At 34.8% G+C, this 23,183-nt stretch overlaps 1 protein-coding gene across 1 annotated transcript in view; it reads right to left on the minus strand.

Moving 5' to 3' along the window:
- Nucleotides 1-23,183, minus strand: part of LAMA2 (laminin, alpha 2) — a 293,272-nt gene that overhangs the window by 215,422 nt on the left and 54,667 nt on the right. The window contains exons 11-17 of the mRNA XM_011997459.1: nucleotides 20,677-20,813; nucleotides 8,976-9,212; nucleotides 7,573-7,716; nucleotides 6,712-6,891; nucleotides 6,414-6,602; nucleotides 6,197-6,330; nucleotides 1,726-1,843 (exon numbers count right to left, since the gene is read on the minus strand). Of these exons, the coding sequence (XP_011852849.1) occupies nucleotides 1,726-1,843; nucleotides 6,197-6,330; nucleotides 6,414-6,602; nucleotides 6,712-6,891; nucleotides 7,573-7,716; nucleotides 8,976-9,212; nucleotides 20,677-20,813 (1,139 nt within the window). The remainder of the gene's footprint in view (nucleotides 1-1,725; nucleotides 1,844-6,196; nucleotides 6,331-6,413; nucleotides 6,603-6,711; nucleotides 6,892-7,572; nucleotides 7,717-8,975; nucleotides 9,213-20,676; nucleotides 20,814-23,183) is intronic.

Genomic DNA, 23,183 nt, shown 5'->3' on the forward strand with positions numbered 1-23,183 from the left:
TGAATGGCATGTCAGTTTGTAACGAGACTTTCACACATACGTTTCCATTTAAATCAATCCTTACGATGTATAGGTAAAAAGTCAAGATTTAGCAAGAAACAGAGCAAGTACCCTGTCCTAGTAGTGCAACTAGGTAGGAGTCACTGAAACTAAATTTCTTTTTCTTTTCATGATGTCATGTCCCTCTCAGGAAATGCATACTCATTATTTTTAAGTTGCACTTCAGTTTTGACCTAGTGTTATCATCTGTTTCATGTACCATACTTAATAAAACTTCTCAAATCCTATTTACAAAATAAGATGTATAAAATTGTTTATAACCGAATCAGTACATGGAGACATAACTAGTGATTACATTAATAATAATATTAACCATCAAAACTTACATCATCTACACACCAGGTGCTGTGATGGATCCTTAACGTTCACAGCTCATTTAGTCTTCATAAGACTCTGAGGCTATAGGTGAGGGAGATATTAATAATATCTAACTGGTATGCTGTGAGCACAGCCAGCCTGACTAATGAGAAAGAATCCCAGCTGCAGGGCTAGAGCAGTCCTGGAGGTCCCTCCCATGCCAGGCTTCAGACTGCAGGGTCTGCAGGAGAGGTGAAAGTGTAGTGGTGGTTACTCAGGGACTTGGTGTCTACCTGCTAAAGCCTGAAGGGGTGCAGTACCCTGTGCAGGGCCTCAGGCTTACTATATGGCGAAGTTGAGATTCAAATCCAGGGCAGTTTCTCATCCATTCATTCCACCTCCCTTAATTCATACTGTTTCTATTCATATTTCATAATTATAGAAATTAAATCAACTTTCAGAAGGTGAAGATCCTAAGAAATTTGACAATCCTGAAGGCAGACAAGAGAATATCCCAGGAAGTTTATTAAAAAGCAGTTTTAAAATTACTTTTGAAATGTGAAAAAAGGCTGGGCGCGGTGGCTCATGCCTGTAATCCCAGCATTTTGGAAGGCCGAGGTGGGCGGATCATGAGGTCAGGAGATCGAGACCATCCTGGCTAACACGGTGAAACCCCATCTCTACTAAAAATACAAAAAATTAGCCGGGCGTGGTGGCAGGCGCTTGTAGTCCCAGCCACTCAGGAGGCTGAAGCAGGAGAATGGCGTGAACCTGGGAAGTGGAGTTTGCAGTGAGCCAAGATTGCGCCACTGCACTCCAGCCTGGGCGATAGAGCAAAACTCCGTCTCAGAAAAAAAAAAAAAAAAAAGTAAAAAAAAAGATAGTTTTACAAATGTAATGACTTACAGCAGCACTGTTGGAACAAATGTATGCTTCCCTGAGAAGCTTATGTTAAAGGGAGCAGCCTGCTATTTAGTGTACAAGTTTTGTCATGTTCTATATAAAAATATTTTCAAAACCCAGTATAATCCTATCTCCTAATCATTGCAGTTTAAAAGTCTCTAACTCTTCAGAAGTGGTCCAAGAAAATAGATCAGTTATAATAAAGCGGCTTACTAAAACATTCTTAATTCCTGATTGGTAAATATTTTCACAAATCTTTAAATTTTTTATCAACTATTTCCCTTCAAGTGTGATTTGTACTAAGTATCGATAACATTATCCTCTTGCCACTGTGACTCATACTGTGAGTGGAAGATTAAAGAAAACAGATTAAGAATAAGTATGCAGTAAACGTACTTCTGGGAGTATTTCCATTTAGCTCCTGAAGTGAGTTGAGATTAAGCAGGTTAGTAGGAGCTACCTTACCTCACAGGACAGGCCAGAATAGCCCAGGGGGCAATCACATTTTTCAATCAAGTGAGCTGGAGGAGTCACTGCTGTTCTACGTCCTTGTTCAGCTACCTCCATTGAGATTTCAGAAATCCTAGAAACAGCGAGAATGTACTTAGATTACCAGGACAGTCAGTTAAGATCACCTAGTAAACACTCAATCCTACAGCGATATCCTTCTCAGGTTTTTGTCAATCTCAAGTATGTTCTATTGTCTTTTTGTTTTTAATTGACAAATAATAATTGTACATAAGTTGACCCTTGAACCATATGGGCTTGAACTGCATGGGTTCACTTATATGGGGATTTTCTTCCATGTCTGCTACCCGGAGACAGCAGGACCAACCCCTCCTCTTCTTCCTCCTCCTCTTTAGTCTGCTCAAAATGAAGACAGTGAGGTTGAAGACCTTTACAATGATCCACCTCCACTTAATATATTTTCTTATTATTTTATTTTATTATTTGATTTATTTTTTTGAGACCGATTCTTACTCCGTCACCCAGGCTGGAGTGTAGTGGCATAATCTTGGCTCACTACAACATCCGCCTACCAAGTTCAAGTGGTTCTCCTGCCTCAGCCTCCTGAGTAGCTGGGATTACAGGTGTGCAACACCATGCCCAGCTAATTATTGTATTTTTAGTAGAAACGGGTTTTATCATGTTGGCCAGGCTGGTCTCAAACTGTTGGCCTCAAGTAATCTGCCTGCTTTGGCCTCCCAAAGTGGTAGGATTACAGGCATGAGCCACTGAGCCCAGCCCTTATTATTTTCTTAATAACATTTTATTTTCTCTAGCTCACTTTATTATAAGAATAGAGTATATAATACCTACACAAATGTATGTTAATCTACTATGTTATCAGTATGGCTTCTGTTCAACAGGAGGCTATTAGTAGTTAAGTTTTGAAGGTATCAAAAGTTATATGTGGATTTCTGACTGCATGAGGTGGAGTTGATGCTCCTAACCACCACATTGTTCAAGGGTCAATTGCATTTATTGAAACAATGTGATATTTCGATACATAGATAAGTTGTGGGATGATTAGATCAAGATAATTAACATTGTTTTGAAGCTGTTTAAATTTCTGAGACTTATGTAGCAGATCCTAATATTGCATTTTTGATTCCTCAAATGTTAAGAGTACATATTAGCAAAAGAGTCACATAAATCATAAGAAGTTCAGTATATTGGATGTCTTATATCCTGTTGATAACTTTCCCTCTACTTTTTAAAATGTCAGTGGTTTCAGGTAGACATGGCCAATTAATTAGACATTTATATTCCTGCAAACAGACAACCCAAGGTCATTCCCCATTCAATTATTTCACATAGGCACCGGTGAAATTGCTTTTAATTTACTACTATCCCAATTTCTTCTTCCCAACGCTCTGAATGACCTTTCAAGAACTTTAGAAAACCACCTAGAAAATAATGATCACGCATAATCTAATAATATAGATATCTTTCTGAGGATAAATAATGTTTCAAAATAATATTTTCTTAACTTTATTAAATAATTCCTTCAAGTAATTTAACTCACCTTTTCTGATGGTGAATAGTCATTATAATTGAAAAGAAAATCATAATTGAAAATAACATATTAATACACTTTTCATTAAAAAATATATGTAGTCCATAAACTGGGACTGTTTTATGATGGACTAACTGGTAACACAAACATGTTTGGCAAATAAACTTTAAAATGTGGCAATGAATAGTTTTGCTTCAAATTAAAATGTGACAACGAATAGTTTTGCTTCAAATAAAAGTTACCTCCAGTAGTTTAAGGAGTTTGAATCAAAACTTTATAACAAGCATAGTAGGTTTTATTGAAACTGAATTATGAATGCATGTTCTGGCTTTGCTAGCATTGTAATCTGCACTCTGAAGACTGGTCTTGATGAAACACACACTCAATTAAAATTCAAGTTTCACTCTCTGCTCCCTATAAGTACACACAGTGGTGGTAAGCTGTAAACAAACCACTCCCCTCCTGCAAGAAAGACCTCCCTTATGTTCTCTGGGCTCTCTGCCGGAGTAAGAAGGTAACTTTGCTTTGGCATCTCCATGGAATTTTATAGCCGGAGGAGCTACTGGCTTTATTCTCCTTTCTCTTGCACACGAATGCACATAACAGACCAGCAAGTGTTTACAAATCAAGTGAAGCTTGAATGGCAGCAACAACAAATATTTTCGTAATACACCATTTTTTTTCAGGGGATTAGAGGGCAATGGCTTTGATTGGATCAGGGATTTGGCCAAACTCCAGCTTCCATTTAAATGAATACTGAAATGCAAAAGTTGCTATTTCTTTAAATTAAACTTTATAAAAGGAAACAAAATCAAAGAAAAAAGATAATGCCAGCACTGATACAACGTACAAAGTTCAAATCTCAAATCACATATAAACTCTTAAACTCTGTGTTTTTGAGATTTAAATTTATAATTGAATAAATAAAGATACAGGGTTATTTTCATTACTTTAGGGGGACTATTCAAACCTTCTAAAAACCTTGGCCACAATTCCACTGCCTTACAAAATCAAATGCTGATGACACGCTTTATTTGTTCCTAGTATTGTGAAACTATGACCCTAGTTTTTACTGAGATTAGGAAAAATGTATTCTAAAGTTTCAAAAAAATGTTCACTTAAACCAAAGGATCTCATTTAGTGAGGTATGTAAAACAGTGTGACAAAAGAAAAAGACATGGAGGGGGGGAAGAAAAGACAAAGTGTCACAGTGTAGGAAGGTGAAATTGGTGAGAGAGGAGCAAAGAAAGTATAATTAAAGATGAATGACAATATTGTTTCTATCAGTTCCACTGACAAGATGTTCTGTTTACTACCAAACTCTTACTGCAGTACAGAACCATTTGCAAAATAATCTATTTGCAAACTCACGAAATTACCTGCTATTTTCTAAGACATGCAAATCTGCTATGGCTTCTGTCACCTAATTTACATTTGATATTCTAAAATAATTAACAGTATAGCTGACAGCATTTTTTAAGTATATGCTTTTTTTATTATTTCATGTAAAAAAAATCTCCTGTTATAGTGAGAAATATCAAAAGGAAGCCAAAAGAATACAGATATAAAAGTGAATTTTGGTCCTTGATTTACTCTTTTACTAAAAGTCTCTACATGAATCAGAAAAGCATTATGGATCTTCTGCATGAAATAAAAGATTTTCTGCTGTCTTGTGTGCTTATTACAGTATAAACATTTGAAAAATAATATTTTTATATTCATTAGTTGGCCATTGAGAGGCTTCATAATTTTTCTGTTTTGCTTTCCTAGGCAGGTCTAGGAATTTATTACATAAGACTATTTACAAACATATATTGATTCTGTATTCTTATAGACAGTAACAGAAACTGATGTGAAAGAGAAAATGAGATCTCATATATGAACTCAGTTCAACTTTCTGCCTCCATGGTATGAAACTTACCTACATCTGTGCGATTTCTCATTTTATCCCATTGGATAAGGTGAACCTTCCACTCAAGCAATATGACCATGAGGGCTCATGATGTGGAAGTCTCCTGGTTCCTCTATTAGTTATTCTCTCTTTATTTCACATTTTAATATTTTCCTCGTTACTAATCCTTTCCCATGGTCTGTAAACACACTCTTTCAAATTAAACAATCATTTCTTTACTTTTGACACTATGTTATTCCTTCTTTTTACAATTATATCCATGGAAAATGATAGTTTACATTCATAATATTGGGTTAATGTGTCACATTCTTTCTTTAAAAGTTTGAGATGATTTCTGCCCCAGGACTCCACCGACACTGGTATCATGAATGTCCCCAGTGTGGTCCTAAGTGTCAGACCCAACAAACCTCATTTCAACTGGCCAATTTGGGTCATAAGAAAACATGGACAACTCCCTTGAAGTATTCCCATCAAGTAGGTTCGATAACATTGCATTCATTCTTGCTGTTCTGTGTGATTTTTTCAAAGTGATTCAGAATCATTTCTCATCATGATGCATAGGGAAAATGACAACATTGTGTGGCACACTGGGGTGAACAGATAATGCCCACGGTTGGAGGAGACTGGATCAACTTGGCCCTGCCTAGTTCCCCTGATGGGTGAAGAAAGTCGCTTTCTCAGCACTCTTATAGTCCGTTAATAGCTAATTTTACCTGCCCTACAGTACATGATCTCCTGAATTTATGACTGGCATCTTAAACTCACTATGTCTGCAGTGAATTCCAAATATTTTTTTCCCTTTAACTTGCTTCTCATGCTATTTTTCTTTTCTGATGAATGACAGTAACTTCGTCCAGGTCACCGGGAAGCCACCATGGTTTGTCTTCTATCATTATACTGCAAAACCAACCACTTTCCAATCTTTCTTATCTGATATCTGTAGGTCAGTAACCTTCCCTACAGACTCTAAAATAAGAGCTTGAATATTTTCTATTACAGTTTACCTGCTTTGTCGCATGAAATTTCCATAAGTAGCCTTGATAAGAATGTAATGAATATCATATAGTATATCCAAGAAGTCTTCTCGGGTCACAGTTCTATGGACTCGAGGATCGTCCCCATAATATTTCCATTCTTTCTGTTAAGAAGAAGAGAAATCACTCTGACAAAACCGAATGTGAAACCATTGGCATCTTTTCACCAAACAATGAATAACTTTACCTCTGTCATTTCAATTTCATGCCTTGTCAATTGGCCAATCAAAGGAGCAGCCATATGCCTGACGATAATTCTAGCATGAGTAGGTGTCCCACCTCGAATGATCACTTGAGGATTATATGTAGAGAAACCTGTTTCTTCCCGAGCCTCGAAATAGATTGCATACTTGAGTTTGCCCCCATAGGCCATCAACTGACAAAATAAAAAGAAGAATGAGGAATTGGATAAATCTCCAAATGTTGTGATTCTAAAAACAAGATTTTATCTTGTTCTCACTTGACATTAAAGTTCTTGTGCTTACCTTCTTTCCTTCAAATTGTTCTGGAAGTTTCCAATAAAAAGGTTCCCAGTGGAGATCTTCTCTCATCAGGTCCATGTGGGCAACAATCTCTGGATGTTGAAAAACAATGCCCTTGGTGGTCGTGTGCTGCAGAGCCTCATCTACCAGGGGTAGAATGGTCTGCTCAGCCTTCAGAGTCACCTGCAAGGGGTCAAAATACAGCAGAAGGCTGAATTTACACTTTTGGACATTTATTTAAAACTAAGTTATGAACTGCATGTCTATCTGCAGTCCCTATCCCCATTCTGATGATGTTCTCACATGCAACAGAACTCACACATAGTGGGCAAGCATGGCAGGACATAAATCTTTTTGACTAATTCACATAGTGAAAACCACAGTATCTGTGAACACTGGAGCCTTTCACACTAACACAAATGGAATCTAAATGTAGAAAGAGTTAAAGGAAAATCAAAAATGAACATGCTTCCACTCCAAAAATCATGATTGCCTAAGGTTGGTTGGAATGAATGTGTGACAAGTTCTGGTTCCCATTGCTGCGTTAGCTCCCATCAACGTTCATGCTCTGGTGCCCTCACTCTTCCCATCCCAAAATATAATGATTCCTGGACAAGGTTCCTCTTTTTCACTTGGCATCTATTTCCTTATCGATAATAAGTGAACTACTTTTAAGAACAAATAAGAAAGGCTTTTACTCCAACTGCCTAATGGCACGTGACCCCTTCGCTGTTCCTAAATGTTCACAGAGGAAAAGGTTACTTAAATGTTTTGCCATTTCCTACTACCCCTTAGTGCCTGACTAAAAGACACCAGCAGGAGCTAACATTATACCATTACATGGCTCAGCGGTTCCCTACTCACCCACGTCCGGATCAGTCCTTTTGCTTCAGAGCACTGAGTAGTAGTGCCGAAGCAATAGCAGCTGCTGCAGCCAAGTGGATTCTTGGCATCGAGTCCGAATTTGCCAGGCTGGCATCTGTCACAGTGGATGCCTTCCACATTCACCTGAGGAAAGACAAGAGACCCTCAGAGTTTGTAACAGCAAAGTTAGGGGATAAATCACCTTAAGAATGCATAACAGGAGCACACTCCTTTTAAAAAATTTAAAACCAAACAAAAGAACACTGAATATTAGACTCACATCTCAAATGGCACATGTAGTTAATCTCATTGTTGGGAGTTCATGGGTCTTTTGAAAATGCTTTATTTTTAAATAGATGTAAGACTAAAGGTATCGTACATTGTTTCTTAAATGTAAGTGGTACATTTTCTACAATTCTGCTCTGAGCAATATGAAAGACTCATGCAAATTTCAAAAGCAACATAAAAACATTCAGTCCTAAACAGTGGTGCTATTAAAAGCCGTAAGAAATAGGCAGCATGTTAAAATATCAATTTATGTAATTATTGTAATATAATATATACATAGATAACATGTATTAAATATAATATATGATCATAATTGCAAGATATAATAATGCAGCATTGTAGTCGGTGTTGGCTGAAGTCCTTGATGGTAGAAACTGCCGTTCTCCTCAATTCTCAAGGCCCTTTTAACAACCACTCCCTAGATTTTATCCTCCTGTTTCCTCTGTCCCTCTTTGCATAGATTTTATCTTGAAAAGATACCTCTGACACAGTTTAAACTGTATTTATCCTGGAATTGATTTTTCAGAACTATCTGAGGGGAAAAATCCTTTTTATCCTTTTTAATTGGCTCTTTTTCTACATCATTTAACCATATTAATGAGGGCTGAAATTTGCACATAGTCACTGTTTGTAATGACAGCATTTATATGTGTTGAAATTTTACTAAACTTCCACAGCAGTAAATATATTTTCTAGTATACAGCGATTGCAGATTAATTTTTCGAGAAATGGTTTTTATAAGGCTTATTATTTAGCTGTGATTTTCTCTGATGATGCTTAAAAGAACTGTCTTCCCTGTCACCTTCCCAGGTTGTCCTTATTGAAGCAAAGCTAATATACATTTAAAAAAATAACTTTACCATTGAAAATATATCATCTCTACCAACTCCAAAAAAAGGTGGGTTTGGGTTGAAAATAAGTTCTAGAAAAGCAGGTTTTATTGGTATGCCAACAAATACATATCAATGAAAACTCCGTGTCTGGCAACGAGATTTTGTCCATCTGTTTGTTTAGCTTAACGAAGCAGGTATAACAAACACTGAATGAAGTTAAAACTGAGCAATGGAAACAGAATTGAGGGAGGTTTTCCCTAGCTGCATGTCGGCAGCACATACCTTACAAGTGCACTGCCCAGTTTGATCACTACAGGAGCATTTTTTAGTCTCTGAATCACAGGTTGTGGCATCCGTCCCAGGGAGGAAGCAGTCACAGAGATTGCAGCGAGGGTAGTTCCAGTGACCTTGACTGCACTCTGTACATTTTGCACCAGAGAATTTTGGATGACAGTTGCATTGGCCTGTATTTACATTGCATTGGAAATCCAAGGATCCCACTGTGCTGCAGTTACAAGTCTATGGAGGAGATAAAAACAGCAACCATTAACATAACTTTATGGCAAATATCTTAAAATTTTAATTCTAATGTTTCTATGCTTCCATTAAACATGTATTAATCATGTATCTGTTATATGCTTTGTACTATTCTAGTTTAGTCACTTGGGAAACATCAGTGAACATAAACATTAAAACTGCTTCCTGCGTTTATGGAAATAGATGATCGTGCAGAAACCCCAGTGCTATGTGAATTAGAAAGAAAATGTGTTTTCTCTCTTTTTGAGGTAGAGAGGGGTTGGGTATGGGCTTTTTCCAACTGCTCTTTGTCTTGAAGATTAAATTTTAAACAAAGTTATTTTACCTTATCATCTTATAATTGTAGCATTTAAACATTTTTTTGGAGACATACCTTATGGTCTAGTAGAGGAAGACAAGTAAATATGTTAGCATAACATGATAGAATAAGCATTATATAAAAAGAGAAGTCCAAAATGCTATATGAACATATAAAGGGCACCAAACTAGACTTGGGGAATCCAACGAGTGCTTGAAGAGAAGTAACATCTAGCCTATTGTTTTTTGGCATTTATTCTTGAATATAATTCTGATTTGAGGTCTTTGTTAGTAACGTTTTTCTTTGCCCAAGATATAAACACGATTTTCTCTTTATTTACATAATTCACATTTTTGCTAGAATTTTTTAAAGCTTGGGTTTTTTTTTTTTTTTTTTTCTCCCCATCAATTTACTGGAACATAGTGAGTTCTTTCAGTTTGGGAACATAATTGGGTTTTGATTCAGTACTGTTTCTTCTTCAGATTTGTTTTTGATTTTTACATCTGTTCTAATTAATCAATTTTCTTTTTCAGGATCACCTATAATTCTTGAAGTACATCACTCTGGTCTCTCCGTCAAATCTGTAATATCCTAATGTCTTCTGAAATCATTTTCCTTTGTTTTACGTTTCTTGCTATATCTACCTCTCAAATTGGTACCCTACTTTTACAGCTCCTGTTTTACAGGAAAAGTTTTACTATATACACATCACAAATGTTTATTTTCATTACTCTATTGCAATCTTAACTTCTTTTGAATAATTTTATTTCATTTCTCTCATCTTGAATTTCTGCTTATCCATTTGTTTTTTTTTCTTATATTCTCCTTTGAAAGGTTTCTGCTCTTGATTTACAGAGCTCATATCTTCTTGCAATTTAATAAAAATGCCAAATGAATTTCTAAAATGTCATTTAGGATCTTGGAATAAGTCATTTTCTGGGACCAGTTGTGCCAATTATACATCTACTGTTTCTGAGCTCCAAATTCACCCTGCTTTGTAATAGAGTAGGTAGACCCTGTAGACATTTCTCCATATCAGGTGGCAGAATGATAGGCTTAGTCGATGGAGACCCCTGGAAGGACCTAATAAGTCCATAATGGTGGCCCACCACACTTCCAAGCTGAGTTCTGGTTCTTCATTAGAATTTTCATCATTATTTTGTATCATTTAGCACGGGAGCCCAGTGGCCCAGAAAGAATACCAGCTGGGAGGGCACACTGTCTCTCCATAGGCACTCTTCTGGCTAACTTTGGTCTGCACACACACTCTGACTTTGAAGTCTGCTTCTCAGTAGCCCAGCATGTTCCCATCCTCCAAGAACGGTGGGCAGATTCTACAGACATGCATTTGCCTATGAACTCCGACATGTTTGTTTCTGGTTTTGTTTGACCACCCATAGGCTGTACATTCCTATGACAGCAACACCCTCTTCTAAGACCTTTGAACCTCAGCTTTGCTGCAGGTGGGGAGAAGGAGCACGTCCTCTCTTAGCCCTTAACTCCTTCACTGTCTTCCTTCCCTCAGCCTAGAGGGAGTAGCTGCTCCTCTGTATCTGTACTCGGGACCCTTTATAGCTTTCTTTTATCCTTTTTTAGTAACCAACAACCTTTTACCAGTTAACAATTCCATTTCACTGTTTAAGAAACCAGTGTGGTTTCTGTCTCCCAAGCAGAGCATGACTTGTCATTAAAAAGGGTATCACCTCTCTCTGTGTCCGAGTTTGCCACCACATAGTGTATGCACTTTGTCTGTGACTTAACTCTTTTTGGTGTTGTTCTATTATCCTTCTCAGATCTACAGCTCAGTGGTAAAGTCATATGCATAGCAACTTGCCAAATTCCTAGATCCAAATCTGGCTGCATCTCACTGTGTATTTCACACTTTCCCTCCTCAGCTTAATTCTTATATCCACTGCTACCAGAGGTATTATGTTTTTGTTCCTGCTAACAGTAGTTTACTTACAATTTTATTGTTTCTAAGATGTGATGTATAATCACCAGTTCCTCCTCTATTGCCTTTCCTGCCCAAATATTTGGTTAAAAATCTTCCCAGATTCTGATGTTAAAATAATTATCAGGACTAGCTTTATTTTTTGTCTTTATAGGTAAATATTTTTCTATCTCATTATTGCTAATCAGTAGAAAGGCTGCAATAGGGGCTGCAACTAGAAGGTATTTTAAACCCAAAGACCTACAATGTGATTATTTGTATATTACAAACATGGACACAGCTTCCAAGGCATAGAATAACCCACTAACCTCACCCCCAAGTAACTTAAGGAACATCAGGTGTAGAATAAAATCTCAAAATTAAGATGACTTACATATTCACTTACGTAGTTTTTCTTTGCCAACTGCTTTGAGTATGTATTGACTCACTTAAACAAAATGGGCCATAATCAGGTATTAATAGAAAATTATGTTATCAAAACTATAATCATATAATAAATTTAAATTATCCTGTGAGACATCTTTATCTTTAACTAAAATATACAATTATCCAAATAATTGTATAAAACCAAAGCACGAATTTTTACAAAATTGTTGACAGTACAAATAGACATTGGGACCTTTCCAAATCAGAAAGTTGATTCAGGAAGTTATAGTGGAGAATAAACCAGACCATTAACCATGTGTTTAGATAGCACTATGGCCAACATCAAACTTAAATCGTAATTAGATGTAATATTTGTTTAGCAATAGAGAATTTACTCACTATTCCCCTGCTAGTGAAAGAAGGCAGGCTTCGTATTCTACTTCAATAACAGCTCAAATGATGTGTATGCTCACACCTTAGCACAGAGAAATTATCCATGACACAAAGAAAGAGAAGCTATAAATCTCAAATCACTGTTCATTTAAATTAGTCATTCCAGTTTTAAAAACAGTAAAACACATGCTCATAAATAAATTACTTGAGAGGGCTCTGATACAGTTGGATATGTCCCCACTAATTCTCGTGTTAAAATATAATTCCCAGTGTTGGAGGTGGAGCCTGGTGGGAGGTGTTTGGATCATGGGGGTTGATCACTCAGGATTAGTGCTGTCCTCACGACAGAGAGTGCCAACTGGCAAGATCTGGTTGTTTAAGTGCATGGCATCCCTGCCTTTCTCCCGAACCTGCCATGTGGAAGCCTGTCCCCGCTTGGCCTTCCACAATATTGGAAGCTCCCTGAGGCCTTCAGCAGAAACAGATGCCACTATGCTTCCTGTACACCCTCTGGAACTGCGAGCCAATTAAACCTGTTTTCTTATAAATTAATCAGTCTCAGGTATTTCTTTATAGCAATGCAAGAATGGTCTGACACAGGCTCTATGAGGCTTTTTTGTTGTTGTTTGTTTGTTTGTTTGTTTTTGTAATTCTTTATAATGGCAAAGTGTTTCTTGATTCAGAACTTTAGACTTTTAAAGATGATTTTAAGGCAATCAAAAAATTCAATCAACTTTAGTCAACAGAATATTTATCTAATGATCAGTAAAAATGATAGTACCAAACATATAACTACATTTTAACAGAAACTTGGAATGTATTTTATCCTGATTTATATATTGAACATGAGGTATCAACTTCCATTTCAGGAGTTTAATTAGAGTTTGGCTATATCATAGCATTTTGTGGATAAAATGGAACTCTTGTAAGTTTCCCTAGGGCTTATTCCTGAGTACAAGTGATAGAGTGGATGCTTGCATTTGAAGCTGAAAATGCAAAAGGCAGTCACAGACACTTATAGCATCGTTCATACTCATCAGAACACTTTGAAATTCTGAGGAGTTTTTGTTTTGTTTCTAAAAATGTAGCTCTCTTGAATTTTAAACTTAATAATGCTATTGGCAATAGAAAAATGAATGTCCCGTCCAGTTTTTATTTTCTGTAATCACATGTCTAATGGAAGTCAGACATCTGAACTTCCTTGAAAAATCATCAGTACACTTGTTTTCCTCTAGGTCAGCATATTCTAAACCAGGCTCAAATGTTTTCTCATACATGTGAAGAGGGTTAGAGTCTATTATTTCATCTGTGCTAACTCAGTGGTAAAAAGAGTTTACATCTCTATAGGGTAGTGCTATTAGGTCAAGCAGAACCACACTTGGTCATCACGTTTCAATATTTCACAACCCAATGGAATCAATTGGAATGACTCTCACTAACATTAAAAAAAAAATGCTCTTATTATTGCTCTTCAATTTAATGAATACACTTCAGCACTAATCCTACTTGACCTTTGTGCTGCATTAGGCACTGAAGAATATTCTTCTTCTGAACAATCTCTTCTTAGTTTTTACAGTATTTATTCTTCTTTGTTAAGCTATTAAACTACACAACCAAATAAAACAAAAATACAGACCAAGAAACAATTGTTTTTAGATATTGAATTATAGGAAGCACAGGACTGTGATTTCTGAGAGAAGGAAAAAAACATGAAGCAGTGTACAGAGGCAATTTCTAGGCTGCAACACAGACAGGGTAAACCCAAAGCCCGTATTATAGCTGAGTTGAGAGACAAAGAGTGGAATCTGAGGAAGCTGAGGCTGCTAAAACTTATGATGGCAAATAGAATACGTGTTCAAAAAGAAAGACGTTAGATAGAAAGATTATTTCAGAGATGTGCAGAAGGGTTCCCTTGAGTCATTGGCTGAATGCTGATAGGTACATGCATGGGATGAAGGAAAATGGCATTGGAAAACCCTACGCTGAAAAAATTCTTAGAGCCCAGAGAAAGCTTGGAGTAAGCCATATTTTCAACAATCAGAGTAAAGAGACGTAGTAACCAACTAGGTAGTATTCTCAGAAGTTTCACGGCTTAGTAGAGGGGCTAACTGACCCCTGGCTTTCAGACTGTTCTGCTGCACCCTCCCTAACAAAACTTAAAAGCAAGCTTCAAAAGAATCCAAGTGACCTGTGACTATCTAAACTATTTTCCAGGATAAAGTTCAACATTCTTTAAAGAAATACAATAAAATCCAATATACAACAACAAAAACTATATAATGCCTGGCATCCAAACAAAAATTATCAGGCATGTAAAGAATCAAGAAAATATGACTCATAAACAGGAGAAAAATCAGTCAATAGAAATAGTCTTGCAATAAAAAAGATGGAGTTAGCAGACAATCATTTAAAAAATGCTTATGTTTATAAACATTTTATTTTCAAGAACAAATGAAAAATTGTGAATATAGTAAAGAAATAAAAGACATACAATGTCCAAAAGGAAATTTAAAAGATAAAAAAATACAATGTTTAAAATAAAAAATAGACTCAATTGGAATAAAAACAGGTTAGGCTGCATTAAAAAATCAGTGACTTTGGACACTTGACAATAGAAACTATCAGAAATAAAAAATACAGATACAAAAATAATAAAAAAAAGAACCTCAGTGAGATGGAAAATACCAATTGGTCCAACATACAAAAAATGATTTCCAGAAAAAGACAGTTGGAATGAAGAACAGAAAAATATTTAAAGATATAATGGCTGACAACTTTCATTTCCAAATTTGATGAAAACTGTAATCCTACAGGGGCAACAGATCTAATTAATCCCATGAAAAAATAATTATTAAACACACACAAAAAACAAAAAGCATAATTAAATTGCTGAAAACCAGTATTTAGGATTACATACTCTGCAAAAACTTGTTTAGAAAAAAAAAGAAAAAATAAATAAAATAAAAACTTACTGGAACAACCAAAAAAACAAAAAAAAAGGAAAAAATCATTGTCAGCAGACTTGATATAACAGGAATAAAATGATAAAGACTAGGGAAGTAGTTAATGGAAGAGGAAAAATGATATGAAATGAAAATTTTAATGTACACAAAGGAATTAAAAGCATTAGAATTGATATGTACATGGAAAAATAGTTATAGGAGAAATTTTTCTTGTTTAAAAAAGATAATTGACTATTGAAATCAAAATCATAAGCTTATATTGTCAGATGTATAATATATAGAAGTAAAAATACATGACAACATAGTACAGAGGATAGGAAAGGGGACTGGAGGTTTACTGTTGTAAGGTTCTTATGCTAAATGTAAAGTGGTATAATATTATTTTAATGTACATTCTGGAAAGTTAAAGAAGTATATTCCTAGACAAAACCAAAGAAACAAAATGAATAGGTATCTTTAATAATCCAAAAGTCAAGAGAAGATGTTATACAAATTAATGCAAAAGAAGGCAGGACAATAAGAAAAAAAAAAAAAAGTCAAGAGCAGATAAGACAAGCCAAAGCAAATAGCAAAGTGTAGGCTTAATCCAATCATATCAATATTTACATTAAATGGAAGTGACTTAACTCTCAAATTAAATGGCTAAATTATTAAGATTGGTTGAAAAATAAAGATCTAAATATATGTTATTTACACACACACACACACTCTCTCTCTCTCACATAAGCTGGGCATGGTAGTATACACCTGTAATCCCAGAACTTTGCAGAAGGATCACTTGAGCACAGGAATTTGAGAACAGCATAGGCAATATAGTGAGACCTCATTTCTACACAAAAATTTAAAAATTAGCCACACATAGTGGTGTGCGCCTGTAGTCCCAGCTACTCTGGAGGCTGATGTGAAAGGATTTCTTGAGCCCAGAAGCTGGAGGTTGCAGTGAGCTGAGATCACACTACTGCACTCCAGCCTGGGCAAGGCAGTGAGACCCTGTCTCAAAAAAAAAAAAAAAAAAAAAAAAAAAAAAAAAAAAGCACACATTAAAATACTAAAAAGAGTCGGGCGCGGTGGCTTAGGCCTGTAATCCCAGCACTTTGGGAGGCCGAGACGGGCGGATCACGAGGTCAGGAGATCGAGACCATCCTGTCTAACCCGGTGAAACCCCGTCTCTACTAAAAAATACAAAAAACTAGCCGGGCGAGGTGGCGGGCGCCTGTAGTCCCAGCTGCTCGGGAGGCTGAGGCAGGAGAATGGCGTAAACCCGGGAGGCGGAGCTTGCAGTGAGCTGAGATCCAGCCACTGCACTCCAGCCTGGGCCACAGAGCGAGACTCCGTCTCAAAAAAAAAAAAAAACCTGAAAAGAGAGATGAAATACATGATGGTGTGAAAAATATATACCACACAAACATCATTAAAAAAAGTTGGAATAGCTATATAAATATCAGAAAAATGTACTTCTGAACAAGGAATGTTACCGGGAATAAAGAGGGACATTTCATAATGCCAAAAGGTATCAACTTTTCAAAAAGACATAGCAATCCTAAATGATCATGCACCTAATATCACTGCTCAAAAATACATGAGAATAAAACCTGAGAGAAGTGAAGGAAAAAACAGACAAAGTTATAGTCCAACACTCTCAGTAACTGAGAGAACATGTAGATATAAAAACCATTAAGGATAATTGACCTGTATAGAAGTTTTCATGCAACAACTCCAGAATACACATTATTTTCAAGTGCACATGTTATAATAAACAAACTGAACACTATTCTGGGCCATAAAATTAAATCTCAATAGTTTTCAAAAGGTCTGAAATAATGCAAATTATGTTCTCAGACCAATTTAGAATTAAATTAGATACTAGTAACAGTAAAGATACCTTGACAATTCCCCAAATATTTAGAAACTAAAAATTATCCCCAAAATAAATGAAAGATTATATTAAACCAAGTGAAAATTAAAGCACAACATATCAAAATATGTGGAGTGCAAACAAAGTAGTTCCTGGAAAAAAATTGTAATATAAAATGACTATATTAGTAGAGAAAAAAGATTACAAATCAATGATCTAAGGTTTAACCTTAAGAAACTTGGAACACAAGAGAAAAATTAAACTCAAAGTAAGCAAAAAGAAGGAATGTTCTTTTCATGCAAGTTGTTACATTTATTAGGCAAAAGTTGTTCCTATTTCTACCATATTATTATTTTAATGTCTATAGGATCTATAGTGATGTCCCCCTTTATTTATGATTTTGATTGCTTGTTTCTTCTCTCTTTTTTCTTGATAAACCTTTCTAGAATATTATCAACTTTAGTGATCTTTACAAAAAACCAGCTTTTGGGTTCCTCTAAAGTATTTCTGTTTTCTACTTCATTGATTGTGCAAACTCTTTTAGAAATTATGAGGAGGGAATATCCTCATGAATCCATTTCATGAGGCTTGCAGTATCTCATCCTGACAACGCCACAAGAAAAAATAAGTTCATACCAATATTCCTTATAAACATAGATCCAAAATCATTAACAAAATGCTAGCAAACAGGATTCAACATAATTTTAAAAGGATAATCCCAATTGCCAAGCAGGATTAATCTAAAGATTGCAAGACTGGATTGACATTTTGAAAATCAATCAGTATAATTTGTCGTATTAACAGCTTAAAAAGAAATATCATATGATCATCTCAATAGATGCAGAAAAGTCCATTTAACAAAATTGAACACATATTCTTGATAAAAGCTCTCAGCAAACTAAAAACATGAGGGGGCAACCTCAAACCAATAAGGAGCACCTATAGGTAAAATACAGCCAACATCATTTTCAATTGTAAGAGATAATGCTTTCCACTTAACATAAGGAATAAGGCAAGGATATTTTCCTCCACCACTTCTAGTCAATAGTTTACTGCAATAGGACAAGAAAATGCCACAGAAGTTACACAGGTTAGAAAGGAAGTAAATTTCCCTTTGCAGATGACATGATTATCTACAAGAAAATCCCACTAAATGGACCGAAAAGTAACTAGAACTAATAAGTTTAGCAAGATTACAGTATAGAAGGTTAATGTATAAAAATTATTGTATTTTTCTATTCTAGTAACAAATAATTTAAAACTGAAATGGAATACAGTAGCATTTGCTTTTGATAAAAAATATGAAACACTGATAAATTTAACAATATATATGCAAGGCTTGCATATCAAAAACTAGAAAACATTTCTGAGAAAAAAATTATAACGACCTAAATAAATGCAGAGTTATGCCATGTTCATACATTGCGATATCTAATACTTGTAAGATGTCAGTTCTTCCCAAATTGACCTATTAATTCAACATAATTTCAGCCAAATTCTAGCAGGCTTTTTGGTAAAGAATTGACATGCCAAATTTAAAAGTTATGTGGAAATGTAAAGGAGCTAAAGTACTGAAAAGGTATTGGAAATGATGAATGAGGTTGAAGAGTTTACAATATCTGACTTTATGACTTGCTGGAAAGCTACAATAATTAACATATTAACTAGTATTAACATAAGAATAGATCAGTGAAGCAGAAAAGAGTCCAGAAATGCATAGTTGATAGATTTTGACAAAGGAGCCAAAGTAATTCAATGGGAAAAAGATAGTCTTTACAACAAATAATGTTTGAAAACTTGGATATCCATAATAAGTGAACTTTGACCATTACCTGATATATAGAAAAATTAATATTCAAAATGAAATACAAACCTACATTTAAGAGCTAAAACTATAAAGCTTCTTGAAGAAAACCTGGGAGAGAAATCCTTGGACCTTGTCTTTCTTGGGTAGAACATAAAAAAGTATGGACTATAAAAGAAAAAGAAAATAAGCTAGTGTTCATAAAAATTAGATGATGAAACCAGGTAAAAAGCAATCTATATGAAAAGCAAGCTTTAACATATGTTAAAGAACATGTATCCAGAATCTATAAAGAATTCTTGCAATGCATTACTAAGGAAACAAACAACTCAAAATAGAAATGAGCATAAGCTTTGTAAACACTTCATAAAAGAAGATGTATAAATGACAAATAAATAAAAAAAAAAAAGATTCCCAACATTATTAGGCATTAAATAAATGCAAACAATAGAAATACACATGCCTCAGAATTCTTAAAATTAAAATAGGGTTAACATTCCAAGAGTTGGTAAAGATGTGGAATGTTCTTATAAAAAAAAGAGAAAATACTTGTCTCTAAATATGCTTTTGACTTGTATGCTACTGTTCATAGAAAAATTGTAACCCCAAACTGGAAATGACCCAAGCACCCATCAAATGATAAACAGAGAAGCAAGTCACTGTACATTATACAAATGGAATATTATCAAGCAATTTTTAGAATAAACTGCTGATATATGCAACAATATGGATGAATCATAAAAACATAACAGCAAGTGAAGGAAGCCAAACAAAGAAACAAACAACCCTCCCCCCAAAAAACAGACTATGATTCTATTTTTAAGAAGTTGTAGAAATTGCAAAATTACAATGCTAGAAAGCAAAACAGTAGGTGCATGGGAGGTAATGAGGAGTTCACGCAATGGGGCACAAGGGATGATTACACCTCTGTAATCATGGGTTAAAATTCATTTCTTTAAATCGGTGAATTTTGTTTTATTAATACGTCACAAAAAGCTGATAAAAATCCAAAGTGATTATCTTTCCTTCCTGAACTTGCTCCTCCTCCTATAATTCCTATAACCATAACTGGTACTTATTATCATCTACTCCATTGCAAAGCAAAACTTGGGAGTCATCCTTACGCCTTCTCTTTCTTATTCCCCAAATCAATGAGTTCACCAGGCTGTATCAGTCTGAGTTCTAAAACGTAACTCGCTTTCTATATATCTTCACTGATGCTTATTGACTGGGTCCAGGCTTCTGGCATCTTTCATTAATATTTCTTCAACAGCCTTATAAATTGTTACCCATCCCTGCTAATGCAGATAGATTTCTCTGAACATGACTCTGGCCATGTCACTTTCTATGGTCTACTAATGGGAAAAAATGATTGTTTTCCAAGCTAAGTGTTGTTAAAATGACTCTTCAGAATGATCTCGACAACTTCCTGAAACCTAAAACCTAGTCATAATCCGGGGCAATTTCTATAGATTTTTGGAAAATTAATTAGTTCCTCATTTCCTCATGCTTTGCAGATGTATGTCCTTGTGCCTAGGTAAAGTTATAGCTCTTTTCTGGTATTATTATAGAATTTTTTGTTCTTTTGTACCCCTCTTGTAGATTTCAAGGGTTCAGCTGCATCAATGTGTGCTTACTTCATCATCTTTCCTACAAGTAAACTGTAAGATACTGATTAATATTTGCAATCACATTATAGTAATAGTTCTACGTTATTTTGTGATATAATATTGAATTTTGAAATGCCCAATTATAGAGCTCTATAAAGCAAAGATCTCTCCAAAAAATTATCAGAGCAAAAAAGTGGTTCACTCACCTTACAACCAGTGGTAATGCTGTGGCCCCAGGTATTGGGTGCGCATTTAGAACATTTCTCTCCAATGGTATTGGGAGGGCAAATGCATCGCCCGGTCTTTGGGTCACAATTATTACCCAGATGAGAACATTCACAAGCTTCACAGGTGTAAGAGGGAAAACAAAGAAAGGGAAAAAATACTAAAAATTTGATACAAAGTGTTGACTTTTATATTGTGTTGGTTTATCTTACTTTCTTTTCAGTTCTATACTTAAGGATATTTGGAAATAAAAACTTACCTCATTCACCTTTTATATTATAATACAGTGTATTTCAGAAAGGAGCTGTTCAATAAATATAAGATGTATTTCATGTAATAATTTCAAAAGTTAAAGTATTTTTAGCTTTCTTATGAAGTTTAAGAAAGGAAAGAACTGGTGTTATCAGATTCCATGTTAACTGTAATACCTTATATCCAGGTATTATAAAGTTTACTATTTTGTTTGTATATTTATTTTAAGTTCATTTCTGATTTGTTTATGCTGTACAGAGTAGTTTTTCCTTGTTGATGAGTCTGATCTACAGTAAAAACCAAAAAACTTAATAAGCTTCTTAAATTTGGTACATCATGTATATAGTTAGAAACACACACACATCAGGATATTCCAATTTTGCAAATACTTTAAAATAGTTGAATTACGGACACTATTTATATATAAAGATACTTTTGATTTTTATTTACCACCTAACATTTTTATAGATTTTTCATTTTTGTTGCTACCATGCAATATTCAAAGGGTACAAAGTTATATACCTTTTGTACTTTTTCAAAGATTGTAAAAATAATGTCTGAGAATATCTTCAAAGTCATCCAAGACAAGGAATGCATGCCACATAGCGATAGTTGACCCAGCTACTAAGAATATTTCTAGTGCAGCATTTCATGTCAAAGAAATGTAAGTGAGGGAAGAAACCCAAATACTTGAATTCAAATGGAAGACTAATGTTATGAGTAAACTTTTAATTGGTTATATGATGACTAAATCATTTTCACTGAATATACTTAGAATATTTGACTAAACTCACTTTTTATGAGATTACAATAATCATTGCTCACAGCATTATATACCAGCTGTGAAAGATGCTTAGAAAAATACTTTACACAGAGTAAACACTAAATAAATGTTAGTCATTGCTGTTTTGGTTATTACTGCTGTTGCTAATTTTAAGCCAAATGATTTATTTTAGATGTGTCCTTCATTAAGAAGAAAAATAGTTACCATTACATTTAAATTTATATGCTAAAAAATGTCATGGGACAGTCCAAATCATTACTTGCAAACAGAAATTATCTTAAGTAGTTCTTCAGCGGAATCATAACACTAAATAGAAAGAAGACCTGAGTAATTATCTAGTTTTCCTGTGCCAAAGCACAATGTATACCACAATGAATAAAACTAATAAAGATAATAATAATAATGATAAATGCTTCCATAGCACTTACATGCTAGGCATTACTCTAAATATTTTATAGCCACTTACTCAACTAATTGTAACAAAAACCATGTGTGGTAGATACTATTATTATCTTAATTTAATAGATGAATTTTGCAGGTGGAAAGTGAAACAAAATCACTCAAGGTCCCAGAACTAGTTACTGAGGGAGCCATTAGACAAATCCAGGCTGTTTTGTGCAAGTCATGTCCTCAGTCCTATTACTAACCTGCCTGTTTTGTGCTTTTTTTTTTTTCTGTGGTGTTTCTTTGGGTCAGAATGTTAGTTGGTCTGCATTTCTTAAATACTGTCATCTTTCTATAATTTCAAATAACATTCTTGGTCTCGTTTATAATTTGTTACTATATGTATGTAAATGTATAATACTACCTCATTAATTCATATTAAGTAAAAATGTCAGTGAGCTTTGGATTCAAAGAACAGAGTATATTTTAAAATACAGCTTTATAATTTTTAAGTATATACAGATATTGACTTAGAGATATACAGATTCTTACAGGATCTACAATTATAACAATTAGAATAACTTATCATGGCTTAATTTATGGTAAAAGCCACATATCTAAAGTGCTAGAGAATATCTGAAAGATATTGGTTCTTTAAACAGTTTTAAATATTATTCCTACTGCTTCCTACATAAATTTGCCACAACAGTGAATAATAATGTTTTGAAATCTTACTGTGGTGCTGAGAGTATGTGAGCATTATCCAGGTTGAATCAATGACATTAGTAAGCAAAGGTAATATTCAAACTAGTGATTGTTGGAATAAGGGTCAATTCGAAATTAGTGGCATATAAATCAAGGCTAATGTTCAATCTTTACTTTCATCTGCAGCATGCCAAGTGATATTTTCTTAGCTCATGATTTGGGTGAAGGCTGTGGCTGGATGTATAAGAATACTGCTTGAGGGAATCATGGTTAGAAACCTCTGCCTGCATTTTTTGATGAACTAAATATCTAGAGCCAACCTATTTCTCTCTTAGAACGTCACAGTTTTCAAGGCAGCCAAAA

The sequence above is a fragment of the Mandrillus leucophaeus genome, unplaced genomic scaffold (assembly GCF_000951045.1).
Source record: "Mandrillus leucophaeus isolate KB7577 unplaced genomic scaffold, Mleu.le_1.0 Scaffold1144, whole genome shotgun sequence".
NCBI classification, from domain to species: domain Eukaryota; kingdom Metazoa; phylum Chordata; class Mammalia; order Primates; family Cercopithecidae; genus Mandrillus; species Mandrillus leucophaeus.